Source organism: Poecilia reticulata, chromosome 8, assembly GCF_904066995.2.
Source record: "Poecilia reticulata chromosome 8, P_reticulata-male-v2, whole genome shotgun sequence".
Lineage (NCBI taxonomy): Eukaryota > Metazoa > Chordata > Actinopteri > Cyprinodontiformes > Poeciliidae > Poecilia > Poecilia reticulata.
This window is the reverse complement of record NC_088837.1, coordinates 5,158,589-5,178,010: the sequence shown is the minus strand read 5'-3', so window position 1 is coordinate 5,178,010 and position 19,422 is coordinate 5,158,589. Positions and strand designations below refer to the sequence as shown.

The 19,422-nt window shown below is 41.1% G+C and overlaps 2 protein-coding genes across 2 annotated transcripts; one reads left to right on the top strand and one right to left on the bottom strand.

The window, feature by feature from the left end:
* The first annotated feature begins 1,510 nt into the window (after positions 1-1,510).
* LOC103468360 (CCN family member 1) lies at positions 1,511-14,507 on the top strand. Its single transcript, XM_008415395.3, has 5 exons — positions 1,511-1,771; positions 4,393-4,606; positions 6,491-6,931; positions 7,396-7,574; positions 9,652-14,507. Exons 1-5 carry the CDS (start codon positions 1,721-1,723, stop codon positions 9,955-9,957), a joined length of 1,191 nt encoding a protein of 396 aa, XP_008413617.2. The 5' UTR covers positions 1,511-1,720; the 3' UTR covers positions 9,958-14,507.
* On the bottom strand, positions 13,332-19,258 carry ddx39ab (DEAD (Asp-Glu-Ala-Asp) box polypeptide 39Ab). Its single transcript, XM_008415394.2, has 10 exons — positions 19,111-19,258; positions 18,156-18,384; positions 17,058-17,185; positions 15,901-16,177; positions 15,699-15,817; positions 15,358-15,489; positions 14,675-14,784; positions 13,936-14,080; positions 13,666-13,813; positions 13,332-13,573 (listed from the first exon to the last, which is right to left on the bottom strand). The coding sequence occupies exons 2-10, from the start codon at positions 18,361-18,363 to the stop codon at positions 13,557-13,559; spliced, it is 1,284 nt and encodes a 427-aa protein (XP_008413616.1). The 5' UTR covers positions 18,364-18,384; positions 19,111-19,258; the 3' UTR covers positions 13,332-13,556.
* Positions 19,259-19,422: the final 164 nt, after the last annotated feature.

Sequence of the window (19,422 nt, the reverse complement as noted above, 5' to 3'; positions counted from 1 at the left end):
TGAACCTCGTGTAACAACCCATCAGATTGCAGACTGGTCAAACTACTTCTGCCATGTGTGCAACATGATCATGTGGTCCCACATGACTGATTTGTTGGTTTGCAGGGTCATTTTTAAAGACTCACGGAGGATACGAAACTCCCTGGTGGTGGCACAAACGACAGCAGACATCCCTCAGTTTGGTTTCCCAATTTGGATAAACATCAGTGTAGCACACCTCAAATTCCTCTTTACTGAAAGTTGTCAGATCATGCAATCTTTGTACTTATGGCAGGGATGAAGGGATCACCCTAATGGCTGAGGATGTACTTTAAAGGGGCGGTTCAGAATCTCTGAAGTGAGATTTCGTGACCAGGCTGGTGAGCCATTTTGCAAAAAGACAGGGGGGCTAAAGGTTTGTTGATGAGGAAACCTCGTCGAGGCACATCCCAAAAGGCTTACAGCTGTAGTCGCAATTCTTCTACAAAGTATTGACTTGGGTGGGTCGAATACAAATGCAATCCACCCTTTTCAGATTTTATTTGTGAAAAAAGCATAATTTTCCTTCTGATTCACAAAAGTCGGTTGTGATGATGATGATGAGTTCAAAGCTCTTAATGCTTCTCTTGTCTATCACCCAGTTGCTTTTAATTGAAATTTTAAAAAAAAGTTAAGAAAATGTGTTTGAAAGTTGTTTTGGGATAGTTTGGTCAGTTTATTCAAGATTTATACTAAATTATAAAAAGAGATTATCCATCATAGATTAGATAATAGCAGCTTATGACATTTTAATTACATTTTAAAAATGTAGAGCTGTACCTCTAAATGCTCCCACACAGTTTCAGAGTGTGCCTAGCAATGCTTTAAGCATATAGGTCAGGTGCAGCGGGGTTGTTTTTTTGGTGAAAATTCGTCTTATAGATAGACTTTTTTGTGTGTGTGAAGCCTGCCGCAGCCAAAAACGGGCTCTGGATATTGTTATTATAATCATTCTCAACATCTCTATGATAAAATCATGGACATTTTCTCCCTCCTGGGAACACTCTGTCTGCCTTTCGTGTTTTTGTTTTCCACGTCTCACTCATGTCTAGAAGCATTTTTATAAAGTGGACTGAGGGGAAATTCCTCTCTGTTTTTCATGCCCCCCCCCCCCCCCAGTCCCCCGCCTCCAGCATTAATGTGGCATGGACCAGCAGCTGAGCATATTTATTTTACTTTTCACAAAGCAGCAGCAGCCGGACAGAGGTATGTCTTTGGAAGAAAAAAAAAAAAGGAAAAAAAAAAAGGACTTTAAAGCATCAAAAATATTATTCTCGCTCGCACATAAATAAACGGACGCCCCAAAGCCGAGGCCTGCTTTGGAATGTAGTAATTCCGAGTTTTTATGAATGACTGCATTCATGGCTGGCCACGCCCACATCCCCGAAAAAACACCCGGCTTTCGGAGCCGAAGCCTTCGCGGGCTCCGCTCCTTTTACCTGGTAAGGAGAACCGCCGCGTGCTGATTGGTTAAAGGAACCGAGTGGGCGTGGTTACCCAGGGAAGCACGGGGACGATATAAAAACAAGTCTCAGAACGTGAAAAGACATCAAAACTCACAAGTGATGGAGGATACCTGAGGATGAGTCTGGAATTTGGATATTGTCGATGCGGGCAGAAGCTGGATGTGGGATTAAATCTTTGTGACGTAAAGTGTTTTTAAGATCAACTTGTCGTCTATGAGCATCACCTGACTGAAAGCATGGGGATACAGTTGCTGTTTGCTGCGTTGGGAGTGGCGATAGTCGCGGTGGTGAGTAGTTGTAGATTGTTTTTTGTCTTTATTTCTGTTGTTGTTTTGCTTGGTGGAGACCCTCGGTGCTGAGGATTTGTCTGCAGTAGGGAAAGCTGCTGTCTCCCGCCTCAGCTTCCAGGTGGCTCGTTACAGTCAGCGCGATACGGCAAACAAACAAAAAAAAATCTACAAATATTTAGCAAAATATATGGTTTATTTACTTTTGCATCACCATAACGCTGCAAAATTCTGGAGATCCGAACAACTTTTCTATGCCAGTCAAAATCTAAGATTGAGGGGGATTTTTTTTAGCTGCAAATTGAATCTTAACACAGACAGGAGAAAGTCAGGCTTGTATAGCTGATCAGATCAGCCTGATCAAAACCACAAAATCTCATTAAGTGTATCTGGTCTAGTTTCTGTTGCAAACATCTTAGTACACTTGCAATTAGACAAAACTCACTTACAAGCTTTTCAGCAAGAAACAGCAGCTTGTTTGGAGTTAATAATTCATTAACATTGACTAGTAGTTTTTCTACTAGTTCCACTCGTGGATTATTTAACTTGTAACAAGACATTTTCCCCATATTTGTACTAGAAATTTGACCAAAAACTAGTTAGTAAGATTCGGTGTTTTTGAAGTGTAGCCACCTTTTTCAGATGTGTGTTTTCTTTTTTTTTTTTTTTAACTATCTCATTTTGAATGACCTAATAAAACTTTAAAGTATTCCACGATGTTGCTGCTTGCAACAAAGCTTTATTTGTCATGGTGTCTGTGCAGGGCCAGCCCAAACTTTGTTAGGGCCTCGGGCCTAATTCATACCTCACAGTTCCGCACCACCTCGAAGGTGTGGGATATAAATTTTGTCATCTGTTCCTACCTACTAAGATTTTTTTTGAACTTAGTGGCTCTGAAAAGCAACTGTTGAACTCCCATATAAACGGCAGCAGAACCAAACCACAGGTAACTAAAATGGTGCGTCAGATTGTAAAGAGAAGAAGAAAAACGATAATGGACGTTTGTTTTTAATTGATACAGTATCCAGAGATCTCTCAAGAAAAATCTGCTTGCTATAGTGGAACTGCAACTGTTCAAATTAGCTAAAAAGCACTATACATGGTGGCAAATTACTGCCAGCCTGTTTCCAAGTAAGCTACGGCTTTGATTTTTGTGGGACAATTTAAAATTAGCCCACTAAGCGCTTGTCACCAAAGCAACATTAACATCATCTTATCATTTGTGTAAAGTCAATTTAACACTAGTTAGTTTAATGTAGGGCAATCAGATGAGCCACTTCCGATTATTTATTAAATCAACAGTATATGAAAGTTTTGGGTATTTCAAAAATATGACAGCTGTGTATTAACTGCAAAGATGAGTATTTATTTAGTTTTGCAGTTGTGTCCCGTGTTCAACATTTCAATAAAATTAGTCGAGTCGGGAAGAAGGGAGTAAGTTTAATTTTAGGAAATTTGAGTTACACTATGCAAAAAATGCAACTGCGATGACTTTATTTGTTGCCTTAAATTATAATTGTAAACACAACTGCTACTCAGGCACAAAACGTGGGTATGCACTTTATGCAACCCATATGGGCGCCACTAGAAGGGGCGACAAAACAAAATGATGGAGTAATTATTTCTAGTCAGCATTTTCTCCATATAACATTTGGTGTTTATAATTTGTCTGCATACACCTGTGAAAAAACCACCCTGTACCAGTACTGCTACATCATGAAGATTTTTTTAAATGTGTTTAAAACTATGGGTCAAATAGTTTAGATATTTTCTTAAAAATATAAATCTTAGAAATGTACAGTTTGTAGAGAGTTTAAAAAGAAGAAGATGCGAGAAAAGTATGAGAAGAAAACCTTGTGATAAAAATTCCAGAACTCTTGGGGGCCCCCTGCTGGTTCAACCTAAACCCTAAACAACTTAAACCCTCGGCAGGTTTAGGTTGTTTTTTATGTGAAGTCAGCTCTAGATCTGTGTGAAGGTTCATACAATTTGAAAAAAAATAAAAAATAAAATAAAATAGTTTGCACAATGGCTTCAATCCTACGGTATGTCTGCAATTATACTAGAGTAACACTATCTTACTACCAGCAGAGATAAAAATAAACCTGAAGAGTGTGTGTGGCTGTACAACAGGGCTATTTATGTTTATTACGTTGGAAAAAAATGTTTGCGTCAATTTTACACTAAAATCAGTGTACAATTCTCACTAAAAGTTGTCCGTCCTGTGTGAAAGAGTCACTCGACTGACAGCCTCACCTGGAACTGCAACACTAACACACAAACAACTTGTGTGACTTGTGTATGCGGTTTTTTTTTCTGTGCATGTACACAGTGAGGTTTGGAAACAAAACAAAATGAAGGAGCGGTGAGGTGGAGGGGTGGGAGTCAGAGAACATCCCTTTCATCCCCGTAGGCTGGAAGAATGCCAAGAGGAAGGCGACAGAGGGTTACAGATACCCCTGTGGGGCTCGCGACAGTGCTGACTATTCATGCCCGTGTTTAAGCCACACACACTCTCAGGAATTTCTGTGATCTGAGTAACATGAGTCAAGCCTTTTTCTCCTGTGGTCTCGTTGGTCCATCGCTATGCGTAAAATGAAATGCGTTCCTCCATCTTGCAGGTGACTGCTGATTGTCCGGTAGTGTGCGAGTGCCCCGCAGTGCCTCCGTCCTGCCCCCCTGGGATCAGTTCGGTCCCCGACGGTTGCGGCTGCTGCAAAGTGTGCGCAGCGCAACTGAACCAAGACTGCCACGAGGGACAGCCGTGCGACCACCATAAAGGACTGGAGTGCAACTACGGAAACGATGTGGGTCGTACCCACGGCATCTGCAGGGGTACGTACGTATACCACCGAGGCGGCAGGAAGGCGTTTGGGAAGCTTTTTTTGGGCCTAGATTTTGACATAAGTAGGGGTTGACTGAGGCAATGTGTAACTTCAGGGAGGAAAATCTGACTCTCGAGCCAGGCGGGCTGGGGTCTCTCTTTGATAGGGTCTCGAGGTTTGAAGACTGTGCCACGTTTCAAAAAAACAGAGGCCCTTCATGAGCTGCGACTGAAATCTTGCCAACTCTGGGATTTATATAAGTACTTCAGTGTGTACACAAACACCCCCATGAAACACACAAACAAGCATGCACACACTGGTATTTATATATGTGTGTTTACTGGGGGTCTGGGGGGGTGGGGGGATTCTATCTGGGGTGTGTATGGGGAGTCCCACTGAGGGGGTTTACATGCCAGGACATTATAAACAAGCCTAAACAGCTTTCTGGTCTAAGAATAGGGCTCGCTTCATAAATTTGGAAACGGCGTCTTTCAATCTGCTTCTCATGTGCCTACATTCAGACTCCTTTCAACTATTTTACATTTTCTCATGGCACAACCGCAAACCTCAGTGCATTTTGACATTTATTGGGATTTTATGTGAAAGTAGTGCATAATTGTAAACTGAAAGAAAAAGGACATGTGGTTTTCAAGACTTTTTTTTTTCTCTCTTTTACAAATAAAAGTCTGAAAAAGGAAGGCCAAGAAATACAGCAGTCAGAAAGTTGAAGTTTTAAGCAGAAAAAGGGATGCTGATGGACTGAGCTGATTGGATGATGGATGGGTCTAAATGTGGGGGATCATAGAACAAAACCTGTATTGTTCTATGAAAACACAACTGATAAAAACATAAACTGCAGTTTCTTACTCTTTTAGGGAAACTGTGAATTAAAGTGTTGTGCTATGACATAGGAGAGAAAGGGCCGGACTGCATACAAGGTGTTCCATCCCTAGTCAGAAGTTTATTCAAACCAATGTCAAGAAACAGCTGTGGCAAAACACCCTCCCTGCTTTGGCTCTTGATGTTGCAGAAAGTGCCTCTTCAAAAGAGGCAAAGGCTCTGTCTAATCACAGGCTGGAACGTGCAATGATTTCTTGAACAGGACATAACTCTTCTGTGTCAAAGTAGGCAGCAGTACAAATGCTCCTCAGTGATGAAAATTTGCTTGATTTTTTTTTTTAACTTGGTTTGCCTGTTACAGATTCCCTTCATCAGCAAATCAGAGCGAGTTTTCTAACTGAGCAATGCAACTCTGGTATGACATATCGGACAGGCCTGTCCTTAAAAGATAAGAGATTATAACAAGTATCAATCCATTTTTCATACCCTCTTAACAGTAGATGCCCAAAGGTATGTGTTTTTTATGTCTATTCAGGTCAACCAAGCCATTTATTGAGTATATAAAATGTTAAAATTAGGACTTGTAGGTTCTTTCCAAATTTAGCCAAAACATACCGCTTGAAAATCAGACTTACTTAGGCTATTTGATCCCTTCCAACATACTTTCATCCATATTTAGACATCAGTGGATGTCATCAACCTTTTACCAGACTTCTCTGCCACAAATTCACATTGTTTAAAAGGCAACATCGTCTTATCAACCTCTGGAGGTGCATGCTCAATCCCGTTCAGGATGACGGAGGGATGAAACAGAGGCAGTGCTGCTAGACTAATATAAGAGCTGGTGAATAACTTCACATGAATGTTTTTAGGACGGTGAGAGGAAACCAGAGTACATGGCAATAATACATGAGTAATGTGCAACAGCACAACGGTTCTACATACGTATAGGGTAATCAGTGTGTGGTTCACCTAGATTTGGGCAATGGGTCTTCTGGTAGTAGCAGTAGTTCTGTCAATTTACAAGCTTATCTGTCTTCTTGTCTCTTTTCAGCAAAAGCAGATGGTCGCTCCTGCGAATACAATGGCCGAATTTATCAAAATGGCGAAAACTTCCATGCAGGGTGCAAGCACCAGTGTACCTGCATTGACGGAGCCGTAGGCTGCATGTCCCTTTGCCCCAGCCATGTGCCTCTGGCTTCTCCTTCCTGTCCGGCCCCCAAGCTAGTGAAGGTGCCAGGCCAGTGCTGCCTCAGCATCGACTGCCATAAGGGAACCACTGTTGTGCCCCCGGCGCACCGCCGACCCCCACCTCCTGCTCACCTACCATACCCCTTCATCCCCTACCCGATCTATCCGTTCTCCAAGCCTTATGCAAAACCTTACCGGAAGCTGTATCCTTACAAACCCAAAAAGGAGAAAGGCATCTTGGGCAATGAACTCTTGGAAGTGCGCCGCAAATGGGACAAACCACATGGAAATAAGGACCTGACGGGTAAGACATTGCATCACACCATCACCCTGGAGTGGCGTCTGCTTCCACTATTCAGTCCTGCATCATGTTTATGTTTTTAGCCATTTTTGCCTCTTGACGCACAGACTGCGTCAATGTGGACCTTTAACGCTTCGTCTGTGCTGGTGTGTTAGTGTTTATGTGAGGGTTGTTTTCCACTGGCCCCTTGCACACCAGAGGTGCTCTCCCTCTCTCACACAGCACATACCTCTGTCACGCAGCTCTCCCCTCTCTGTAATCACTTTCTGTATGTGTCAGTGTTGCCTGTTCCATGAATAAGGCTACTGTACCTTTCAACCACAAATTTGTACTTTCCCCTACTTCTCTTGATGGCCACTTTCATCCCACTATAATTTGTTGCTGATCCCACCACTCTTTCTGTGTCAAAATGTCAGAGTACCCATTGTTCAATTGTATTCACTTGTCTTCTCTTCCATTTTTTCTAGTCTGGAGTAAGACGGGAGGTCAGTGTGTGGTTCAGACCACCTCCTGGTCACAGTGTTCCCGGACCTGTGGGATGGGGGTTTCCTCTCGCGTTACCAATGACAATGCCCAGTGTAAACTGGTCAAGGAGACACGCTTGTGCAACATTCGGCCCTGCAGCTCTATGTCTATCCCTGTGAAGGTGAGGAATTTATTTGGAGTCTCCTCTTAAAAGTCATCAAAGGTTATGTCTAGATTAAAGAAACAGCTGCTCTTATGTGGTCATTGGTGTTAGTTTTATTGCCCATGTGTACTGTTCATTACCTTTAAAATTCAAGAGAAGAGCATTTCATATAGGCCTGGGGTATAAGACCCATGGTCTAGATATTTTCTCTTTTCCCACATCTTTCCATTGTTCAAGAGACTTAGTGAGAGGAGGATACATTAATAGTCTATCACATGGCAACACAGTGACATACAGGACACGCAACGTGCACATGCCAAATCTAGGGGTATTTTACAGGGACAAATTGATTTCAGGCTGTGCAAGGAAACAGGAGTGTCTTGAATAAAATCACTCCACACAGAGACCATACAAAAGATTCCTTGGACTTTATTTTCATCAGTCATTTCACCTGATTTTGTTGTCCATTTTAATTAAGATGGACTGGTTTCTAAAGATATAAACTTTAGAACTTCTCTGTTCTAAAACACATGCATATAAACTGCATCTGTTGAACGTTGTGAAATCTCTTGAGCTCTGGAGCTGACTGACAGCTGCTCTTGTAATTTGGAGCTTGCGGTTTCGCCCACTGTGTTGCTCTCTCACGCTTTGTACATGGCGCTATCCGGACCATTCCGTCTCCGGCAACAACCCACTTCTGAGCCTGATGGGCTGCTGCGCACCTGTTTTCACCGAACCCTCCGTGCTTTTGTCGAGCTGCCGTGGGTGTTAATGTGTACCAGTGTCGACCCTTAACCATCGCTGGCATGCTAATCTCTCTTGGCAATAATCTGTTGTTCTGACCTTGATTTTGTTTTTGCACATCTCTGCAGTTAACTGCCTTGACCTTGTTTTTCATGTCTGCAGTGATGACTAAAGAGTGATGTAACTCCACGCAGATATGAACCTTTTATCTCCTTTTTTTGGTGTAAATGTTAACAATAAACGATAGCTTCCCTCGGTAGGACTCTTAAAATAATCCAATCTGTCTAGATTATCACATTTCGCAACAAAAATTAGACCAATGCCACAATTAAGGGAGTTTTCATACCTGGCAGTCCAGTAGACTCGATTTGATTGGGGACCAAAATTGCAACATTTACTACATTTGTAGGTGCTGTTGTTCTCTTTCACATTGCTGTGTGTCAAACAAACAAACCAAATCCCTGTTTATTCCCTTGCCTGTGGTGGCGCTGCACCAAGAACTACTAAAGGAAGCAACACAAAAACCACAGAAGAAGACATGAGCACAACTTCCTCCTTTGCCAAATGTAAACAAAAATGGAGTAGTGTCAGATTTTAGCAGGTGTAGGATTTCTCTTTTGTCTTTGGTAAAAGACCACTAGCCACTTATCCCTCTAGCTCTAGACACAACTGTTTGTTTTGGTTATATTTGCCCACAATGCCCTCCGGTTGGCATCCACATATGCATTCAAACTGTCCTAGAATTCACTTTTAATAAACCTTTTTGGTCGATTGCACATACACACCTCCTCAAACAAACCAGACTTTCTAAGCAAATGAACAAGAGTTTGATTAAAGCAGATTATAAAGGCCTGGTGTGAATGCATCCTAAAGTGGTTTTGGATCAGTAGGAAGTTAGCATTCTGGTAATCTACCAGGCTTTAGGCTTCTGGCTAGCCAAATGACTCTTAGTGTAAAAAGGTTTTGAGTGGTCGGTATGACCAGACTAGTTCTAAATAAGTTCTGTCCATATACTATAACTTTTGCTTTGATATTAAAGTCATTACTAAGTGACTTTGGCTAGTTTCTGGCTTATTGTCCAGCACTGCATTGATGCTAACATTTCTTTAAGGCTGGTGTTGACAAATGTCATGTTTATATCCATCCTGGCTTTTCTTGTTTGTGTTCAGTAGTTACTTTATTCCCACTGGCATAAGGTTTACTCTTTATTCTTTGCAACAACAAAAAAAGTTCTAATGTGTACCAGTGTCAGGAGAATTGTGCTTCACTGAATATCAAATAACTCATTTCATGGACATAGAATCTCAGTCTTTGAATGGTATCTAACTTACTCCTCTTTCCCAATCCACAGAAAGGAAGGAAGTGCTCGCGTACACACAAGGCCCCAGAGCCGCATCGCTTGTCCTACGCCGGCTGCAGGAGCACTCGCTTGTACAGGCCCAACTACTGCGGGGTGTGCAGGGATGGCCGCTGCTGCTCCCCTCGTCGCACGCGCACAGCCAGCGTGACCTTCGCCTGCCCCGACGGGGACCTTTTCAGCAGATCCGTCATGTTCATCCAGTCCTGCAAGTGCAGCGATGAGTGCAACCATCTGAACGAGGCGGCGATGCCCCCACAACTCTGGCTCTACGGAGACGTTCACAAATTCAAGGACTAGTTGTTGTTGCCCCTGCCTCGCCTGCATTCCTCCATAACAGCATAAATTGCCACCCATTAGTGATTCTTTTTATAGAGCAGCTGTTCCTAGTGTAGCTATTGAATAGATGCAGGCAATAATCACAGATGAGGAGATGTTTTTTCTGGAGGAGAATGTTCTGCCTTTTTTTGGAATGTTCCATGAACTGTGGCACTTCAGCCAAGGAGAAAGGAGCAAGCGTGGGGACAAAATCTTAAGGATGGCCATCATTTCTTGCTACTCTAGGTGTTGCTAACTTATAGAAAACTGGTTTTATGGTTGATATGAAAGGAAATCTGAAACAAGGACTTTAGTGAAAGACTTGACAAGACTTTAATGGCAATTGCAAAAGGTTGCGGTTCGTCTCGCAATGGTATTTATTCCTTGATATTTATTCAAGAGACAGACATGTTGAAACTTTGGCATGCCATTGGGATAAGATATTTTTTCTTGGAGCCTCTCTGTGGCTGAAATCCACAGACAGCTATCAGTCACAAGCGGGAGAGGCAGACTGGTCCATGACGGATAGAAAACCTGCATCTGAAGACCAATGACCAAGAATTCCAGGGGGAGAAGAGCAAAAAAAAAAAAGACAAGCTAAACCCAATGGGTTTAGGATTCGTACACACTCCAAGGAAATATGTCAAAGGTTGTTTATACAGCTGGACTCATCTCCTGCCTTTGCCTTCACAAGAAACTGAGACATTTAGCAAGCACCAGAAGAACAAGCCTAGGATTCTGGCGTCGAGCAGTCGACCACCTAATTCTGTGCAAATTACAATCTTCCAGGGGAAAATCAGCCCCTCTCTGGTTTTTGCTATAAAAATAAAATCTAAAAGCTGCGTGTGTGATGAGGTAAACATGCAATTTGTGGAACCGCGCTACTGCCTAATCTGGCCTGTAATTGAGCAGCACGCAATGTGACTGAAACAAAACAAGAAGCCATGTCTTTTCATGTTAAAGAGGTGTCTGTTTCCTCAAACTGCTGACTTCGCAGTGGAGTCAGAAACAAGTTTTCCGTTGGGTGCAAAACCCTGGATCTGTAAGGACTCTCAAAGAGAGACTGATTCTAGGTGGGCACTGTGTATTCTTCGATTTATATATGACTGGGAAACAAAAGCATCACCCTTAACTATTGCTTGGATTAGTTTGTGCACCTTATGTCGACTTTTATACAATGTCTCAGTGTCAAGTGTGAATACAAGGCAGACATGTCCAAGTCGTTCTCTTGTACCACTGCAGGTGTTGTAATTTTTTTTTTTTAAGTTTTTTTTTTTTATCCTTGCTATCTGCCCATGTAGATGCTGTGGGTTTTGTCATTTTGACTAGTTTCAAGGGACACTGTAGAGCACCTATGTACAGATGAATTTGTAACTTTAGCTCTACCTGCTGTATAAGGGCCCCTTATTCTGTTGAGTTAGTTCATGTGTAGTTTAAACACTGAACTCTGAACCTGGGTTCAGGTTCCTGATGAGAATACCATACCAATTTGAGAGCATTTCAAAAAATGTCTAAAGCAATAGTTCGGTCAAGGCTGCAGCTATCCCTGTTGTGGGTGCACCTTTTTTTCTACCACACTTTTTCCTTCCACTTAACTTTCTATGAATATGCTTGGTTGTAGAACTCTTCCTCATAACTGTGTCCTGACTCAGAATCCTTCTAGAGGCTCACGAAACCTCGGCAGGTGATTCCAATATTTTTCCCACGATGTTCCTTAATATTTTTTGAGGCATGAACTCTTGGCTTTTTATTATCCTCAACCAAAATCACCCAAATTTACATCCCAAAGGCATGAAATATTTTACTCCATGTAAAACTCTAGTTCCTTCTGAACATTTTCTGAGCTATAATTTTAAGTTAAATGCTAGCTACAGCATGATACGGCCCGTAATTTCAGTATTCCGTTCACACGTCATTTTGGTTGGTGTACCAGCATCAACATAAAAAAAGGTGTCAAACTATTAAAAAGAATAAACAAAAAAGGAACTTTAATTTCTGTAAAATGTAAGAAAAGTGGTCTTCTATTTCCAGAGTGCGAAGCAAGCGATACTTTAGTTATGGGTGTCAAGGTAAATAAACTATATTGATAATAGCTAAACCGCCTAGCTTAGCTATTGTTCAGCAGTGTTGGCCGAAATTCTTTTTTTCCCCTAAAATACAGATTTAACCGTTTATAAGTATTTCAACTCATGATGTGAAAACTACAAATACCATTATCTTTTAATAAGGTAACTTCTATAAAGTTACTTCTATCAAGTAAAATCTACTCTTTTGAGCCCTACGCCATGCCATGTCATTCCCTCATCAAAAACATACGTGGAGCGTCACCTTTAATCTTCCTTACGTCTTTGAGAAATCCTTTAATCTCCCATAGCAACCATGCAGGCGTGCTTAACACCTCGGTGGACGTAGCACCGTTTCCAAACTTCAGGTTCAGGCAGAGGACCAATTTCAAGACGTCAAACTACAAGTCAAATTTCTGCAGTCATATTTGATATATACGGCATTTGTTTTTGTATAACTGAAGTTACTGAAATTACTTGATTGTGCTGTAAAATTACATGTGGCTGGAAAACAAATACTGCCCCTTTAAAATCTACAGAAAGAAAGCAGTTCAATTCAAAACATTCACTATAAAAATAAATATTGTAACTTATATTTTCCAAGATTTTAGTAGTTGCAGATGCTGACGGTTGTGGATCGCCTGCTTTAACTACAGCATCTAAATTTAGTGGGTTCCTTTATGTGGCAATTTACCAACTATAACTCAATCTGCTGCAATATTGTAGCAGCAGTAGGAATTTGTTTTGTACTAAAGAAATTAAAAATGTGTACATTTTCACATCAGTTCTGCTACACCATCACTCATGTTGCCAAGACCATTCCCAGCTGGTAGCATGGTTTATAAGTCGGTTTCAAGCAGCCACTTCTCATTTGTTTGTTCCAATTTATTTTTATGTTTACACACCAAAGTCTAGGACATACATAGTGAGAATCAGCGTTTTGAGGGGGTACAGTGCCTAAACTTTGCCAAAATCTGCCATTTCACCACTAGGATTCTACTTGTTGACTTAATATATAGAAGGCATTCCATTAGAAAGTCGTAGAAAGAGCTGCCACATGAGCCAAATCAGTCGATTGACTCAAATCTAAAGACCGCTAACCTTTAGCATTGAAGATATAAAACCCTACAACACAAATCTAGGCTTCGGGAAAAGCAAAAAAAAAAAGAAGAAAAAAAAAAGAAAGAAGAAAAGACAGCTCCAAGTTACTCCTCAAGTCTATTAAGGTTTACCTCAACAGCGCAATAAAACAATGCAGACAACAGTCTTAATGAGAGAGCACAACAATAAAAATGGCATTTTATAAAAAGTTTTAATTGAGGCAAAACAAAAAAAATAAAAGAAACCATAAAAGAAATTAAAATCAAACCCCCCTGTCCCATAAACTGACAATAAAAATAAAGGTTTTTGTGAACAAACGTGCAGAGCTTTCAAATCAACAACGAAGTACGTCTACTTCCAAATAAAAAGACTGGATCCACGAAGAGGAGACTTCTGTTGGTCTGGAGGGGTGGGGGCTCATCTGGACTGCTCGACTGGGCAGGGGACAAATGAAAGACGCATCAGACATCCGCAGACTTCTAAAATGCAATAAACACCTTTAGGCTGAGCCGTGGTGAGAACTTACTGTAAGAGGAGATGTCGATCTCATCCGGCAGCTCGGCCACGTTGACTTCAAAACGGTCCTGCACGTCGTTCAGAATCTTGGCGTCAGTTTCATCCGACACGAAGGTTATGGCCAGGCCTTTGGTTCCGAACCGGCCGGCACGGGCAACCTAATCGTTAAAATCCAATAGAACCTTAAGTACGCTCCCAAATATTCAAACTGAAAAGAAATTCCTGGAATGTTTCAAAATGGCAGAGAGAGAGAGAAGAGGAAGGAAGGCCAGTTTCTCACCCTGTGCAAATAGGTGTCTGAGTCTTCGGGCATGTCGTAGTTGAAGACGATGTTCACCCTCTCGATGTCCATCCCTCGGCCAAACAGGTTGGTCGCCACCAAGATCCGTCTCTGGAAGTCCTTGAACTGCTGGTAGCGAGAGAGTCTGGGAGCAGAGCAGCAAAAAAATGTTACCGTCCTGCTTAGATCAGGGCTGCAAATAACGATTATTGTGTTAATTATTTTAACGATTTATCAAATGTAATTTTTTTTTACACATTTTGCAGATTTTTCATTTAACCACTTGCACCTTTTTTTTTTAAACAGCATTTGAAATGTATGTAAAAAAAATAATTCAATTACCTTTTCGAATAAGACAAAAGTGCAACATCAGTATCTATTTCCAGATGGATCTGGAGCTAAATGAATCAGCTCCAGATTCTCACCATGTATGTCCTAGATTTGTATTGTAGGGTTTTATATCTTCAGCTAAATGAATCGGATTATTTCTTTTTTTCCATTTTAAATACAAAATATCCGTGTTCTTTGTACAGTTCTGGCTTCATAAACACTCTGACTGTGTTGTTCCTTCAGCAGGTGGTCATTTCTTAGGTTTGTATTCTCCTGTTAATGATTAATCGATTACTAAACTAGTTGAATTGCTCGTTTCAGCTTTAGTGTAAGATGCCTTCTGCTCCCATGAACACATTTAGCTGGTCCAGGCTTGTGTGTTTATCGGTGAGCTTTCTGGGGGTCTCACCTTTCCTCCTGAACCATTGCTCTGTGGATGGCGATGGCAGGGAAGTTCTGCTCCACCAGCAGCTGAGACAGAGCGATGCAGCGCTGCACAGACTTGACAAAGATCACCACCTAGAGGCAGAGCGTAGGAACTTAGAGGCAAGACACCAGGCTACAAACATGGGTAGGTTTCAAGGGGAAATTTGAATATTTTTTGATACAGATCAATTTTCTGTCGCTCACTTCTGGAAATGAAACTCGGAATTGTATAGATTTATGACAGAGTGAAATATTTTAAGCCATTATGGTTAACATAATGAAAATCCAAAATTCAGCCTCAGAAAATTTAAATATTGCTTGAGATAAATAATATCTTTTGTCACATAACCTCCTTGTAGAGGACGTCTGACTGCGTCCTACTGATCCAGACTGAGATCATCTAAAGGCTCAAGAAACATTTACATGTCAATGAGTTTCCAATATTTCAATATAGTTTTGATATCCTAAATTAGGGGTTTTCATTATCTGCAATAGAACAGAAGGTTTGAAATATTTTTGCTTTCTGTAACAAATATGAGTTTAACTTTCTGAAACAAGTGACAAAAAAAACGTAAACCTTTCCTCCATCTTTTAGCGTTTTTGCTGTTCAACTTGAGGAGCTCCATGACGACGTCGTGTCAGAAAGTGTCTGGCCCGTAGATTTACCTGGTTGAACTCCAAGACGTCCAGCAGGTCAAAGAGCTTGCGGTTTTTCTCGCTGTCCTTCAGTTTACAGTAGTACTGCTGCAGACCGTGCAGCGTAAGTTTGGTCTCGTCGTCCACAAACACCTCCATCGGCTGCAGGCGAAACATGGATGACAATGAAACATTATACAAACAGCAGCCTCTAGTGAATTTACTCCTTTTTATTTGTATTTTGCTTTCCTCATTTTCGCTCATTTTAATTTATCATGCGACTAATGGATAAAACGCTTATTGTGACAGGCTGAAGTAAACCTAATACCCCAAACGTGAGAGAATGTGAAAAAGTTAGGAGTTTTTCTTACGTCCTGCATGAATTTGCGGCAGACCGGCCGGATCTCCTTACTCAGCGTAGCGCTGAACATCATGACCTGCTTCTCGTGGGGGGTGATCCTGAAGATGTCCTGCACGTCACGCCTCATGTCTGCGGGGGAAAAAAAGGAAAGGAAAACCATAAACACACTCGCCGTTAGCTTCGAACGGCCGGCGACGAGTGGGAAGACGTACCGAGCGCCTCCAGCATCTTGTCACACTCATCCAGGACGAAATGCTTGACGTTCTTCAGACTCAGGGTCTTGTTGCGGATCAGAGCCAGGGTCCGCCCGGGGGTCCCGACCACGATGTGAGGGCAGTTCTTCTTCAGGGTGTCCTCGTCCTTCTTGATGGCCAGGCCGCCGAAGAACACGGCGCACTTCACGTTGGGCATGTATTTGGAGAAGCGCTCGTACTCTTTGCTGATCTGGAAGGCCAGCTCTCGTGTGTGGCACATGACTAACACAGAGACCTGGAGGGGAGCCGGGGGGAAACACGGAGTGAGGAAGGCATACCAGTTACTTCCCCAAACAGATGGAAACATCCATTTTTGACTATGAAAAAGACTAATTTAAAATTTAAGTAATCAATTAATTGATCGATTATTCCGACAATTGATTAATCGGATTAAAAATATATACAGTCCTGTCACGATAAATTGTCACAGACGTTAATGTGATAAACGATAATATTGTTTTGAGATCATGTTCAAGTAATGAAATGGTATAATAATGCAAGAATACATTGTAAAAAAATAGAAAAATCAATAAACTTTAAAATCTAATGAACATTTAACACAAGCACTGGAAGACGCTAAATATAAAAAAACAAATAAATAAACAAAACAACAAACAAAAGGATTTATGGAGTCTCTAAACAGCTGTTGAGACTAAAACACAAGACTGAAGATTTTTATCATCTAGTGTTCGGTAGAAAGAGAAAAACAAATCATGCAAATGAATATTATTGCGTTTGTTTGAAATGATCATAGAGATAATTATGTCCATTATAGGGGAGCACTAGTAAATCTGCCCCAATTGTGTTAATTTTGGAAGATCGCGATCAATCCTTCAGCAATAAACAGCTGTGTGCTTCAATAACTTTTTATCAATCAAATCAAGGCAGTTTATTTGTATACTGCCCATTTTAGCCAACATGAAAAGATGATAAATATCATTTAATGTTAAGAAGTACTCATGTTTTGCAGCCAGCATCGGTTTTATACATATGTTTTCTTCCACAAACGGCCCTCTGGGGACAACTATGATCTTTGTGTGGCCCAAAACTAAAACGAGTTCTTTACAGTTTGCCAAATCCGACCCAAACCGCTGCGGCCCGCTAAGCGAACCCACCTGTCCGTCGACGGGCTCAATCTGTTGCAACGTGGCCAGGACGAACACGGCCGTCTTGCCCATACCAGACTTGGCTTGGCACAGGATGTCCATGCCGAGGATGGCCTGGGGGATGCACTCATGCTGGACTGAAAACAGAAACATTAAAAAGATACTTTAAAAAATTATAATAATAATCAAAAGAAAAAATACTTCAGCAGCATATTCATTGAAAAATATTTTCCTTGAGTGATAATGTAGGTGCAAACAAACAAGCCTAGCCAGAAATTCCACATCTATACAATACTAGGGTGTGTAATTTATACTATGCTGTCCAGCTGTAAAATGTATGAGTCAGTAGATCTGCCTTTTCCCCTCACTGAAGCAGCAAGGAAGAAATAAATCTCCAAAAATAAGAAAAATCAACTCTTTGTAATTATTTGTTTTAATAATACAAGTTTAATAGCCACTTCCAAGGTTTAATTCATGTTATTAATGCAGAATGACATTTATCTGCCCATAATAATAATAATAAACAATAAAAACAGCATGACGCTGCCACCACCACGTTTTAAGGTTCGTTCAGGGTAGGCTGTCATCACTCCATTCTGCAGGAGCAGCTCTAATCAAATTCAGAAGCAGTAACAAGGGAAATGTCCTATAATCATATGTCTGATATAAATATGGTTGTTTAGAAAAGGTGACTGATGGTTATTAAATGAGATTATAGAATCAGGTGGAGGGTGGAAAGAAAAGTTAAAATGTCTATGGTTATTACTGCCGGAAAAACTCTGGTTAATCAGAAACTAGCATCTTACAGTAGAAACTTTACATAGTGGAAGTGGCATTTCTAACTGCATTTTAACAAAATGTATTTATACGTTGACAAGTATAAAAATCATCCTGGGTATGTATTCTAATATTTAAACCAAATTCTCCACTCGGATTCAATCATATCAAAATTTTATAAAAGAATCAAGCAAAAATGGGAAAAAAAATGTAATAAAAATAAGTCTGTATAACTAAAATAGCTGGAGGAAGTTTGACTTTATTTGGCCACTGCAGTATTTTACAATAATAAAACCATGAAATGTCTTTCTACAATTGCGTGACCTTTACCTTCAGACGGATGCTCGAAACCACAGTCTATGATGGCCCGGAGGAGCTCTGGCTTCAGGAGGAAGTCCCTGAAGCCAGAGCTGTGGATGGAAACGTAAGACCCCTTCACCTCCTTCTTCCCCGCTGGGGTTGCGCTCTCCGGTGCTCCTTGTGGCTCATCATCCTCCTCATAATCGAGCAGTTCGTTGTCAACGTCATTCTCAGCCATTATACGTGATTATGTGTTTGCCTGGTACACACAAACAAAACTTTACTTATGGAAGTTTTCATTATAAAATACGTCGTTTAATATGTGTTGTGGTTCCGTAAAAGGTCCCGAATTTGCCCACGCTCAATGCGAAGCAGACCTTGAATGAGAAACCATTTTTATTGTCTTAGCCCGGCACGCTATTCAAAACATACTGGTATAAAGTCGACGTTTACTGGCTGATTGTGCTTGAGGTTTTTACAACCAACAGCATTAGTTGTTGGGAGTTTGCGCAAAAAGCGTACTTCGAACGAAATCTGCACGTGAGAAAAAAATGAAAAAACACACAAATAGGTCAGACAGCGCGTCGTTTTAACTGTTAGCTTCTGAATGCTAACCACAATGAAAATCTATTGTGTTGCATAACCGTTGCTAACTTAGCGTGTTGTACAGTTTAAAATGGACTTAAGCTACCATGCTCTACATATGAGACGTTTATTACTTGAAGTTAAATTTGGAGGTAAACACAGGAGCTAAATTTAAAGAAAAACAGCACAATTGACCAGGCGTTGGAGAAGTTAAGCTAATATGCTAAGCTACAGCGCTCTAGCGTCAACGTCCGGGTTAAGCCAACAACGATTTCAATTTAACACGGGCTACCTCCTGACAAAATCTAAATACATACAATTAAAACGTGGATGTTTAACAATACACTAAACTCGTAAACACTAGAAACTGTAATAATTAAGCTCTACATGGAGCTCATACCTGTACGAGGTTAGCGCTGAAATCCACCGGATCAAAACCGCATGGAGAGGCCTCAGTCGGTTTGTACAGGCAACCGGAAGTTCCGCCTACGACTGCAAAAACCTCTATTTTATTGGTGGATTTGTTCAAATGCAGCCAGCGATTGGAGGAACGGTGTGCCACAGTCCTTTGCGGTCTGAAAAAGCGGGATCGAGCGACGACGCGTTCTGTGTACGGGAGCTCGTAAGGGACTTTACCGAACGGTATATAATTACACGTTTACGCTTTTAGGCAAGTTCAAAGAAGTGATTAAAGAAATTGTATACCAAGTAA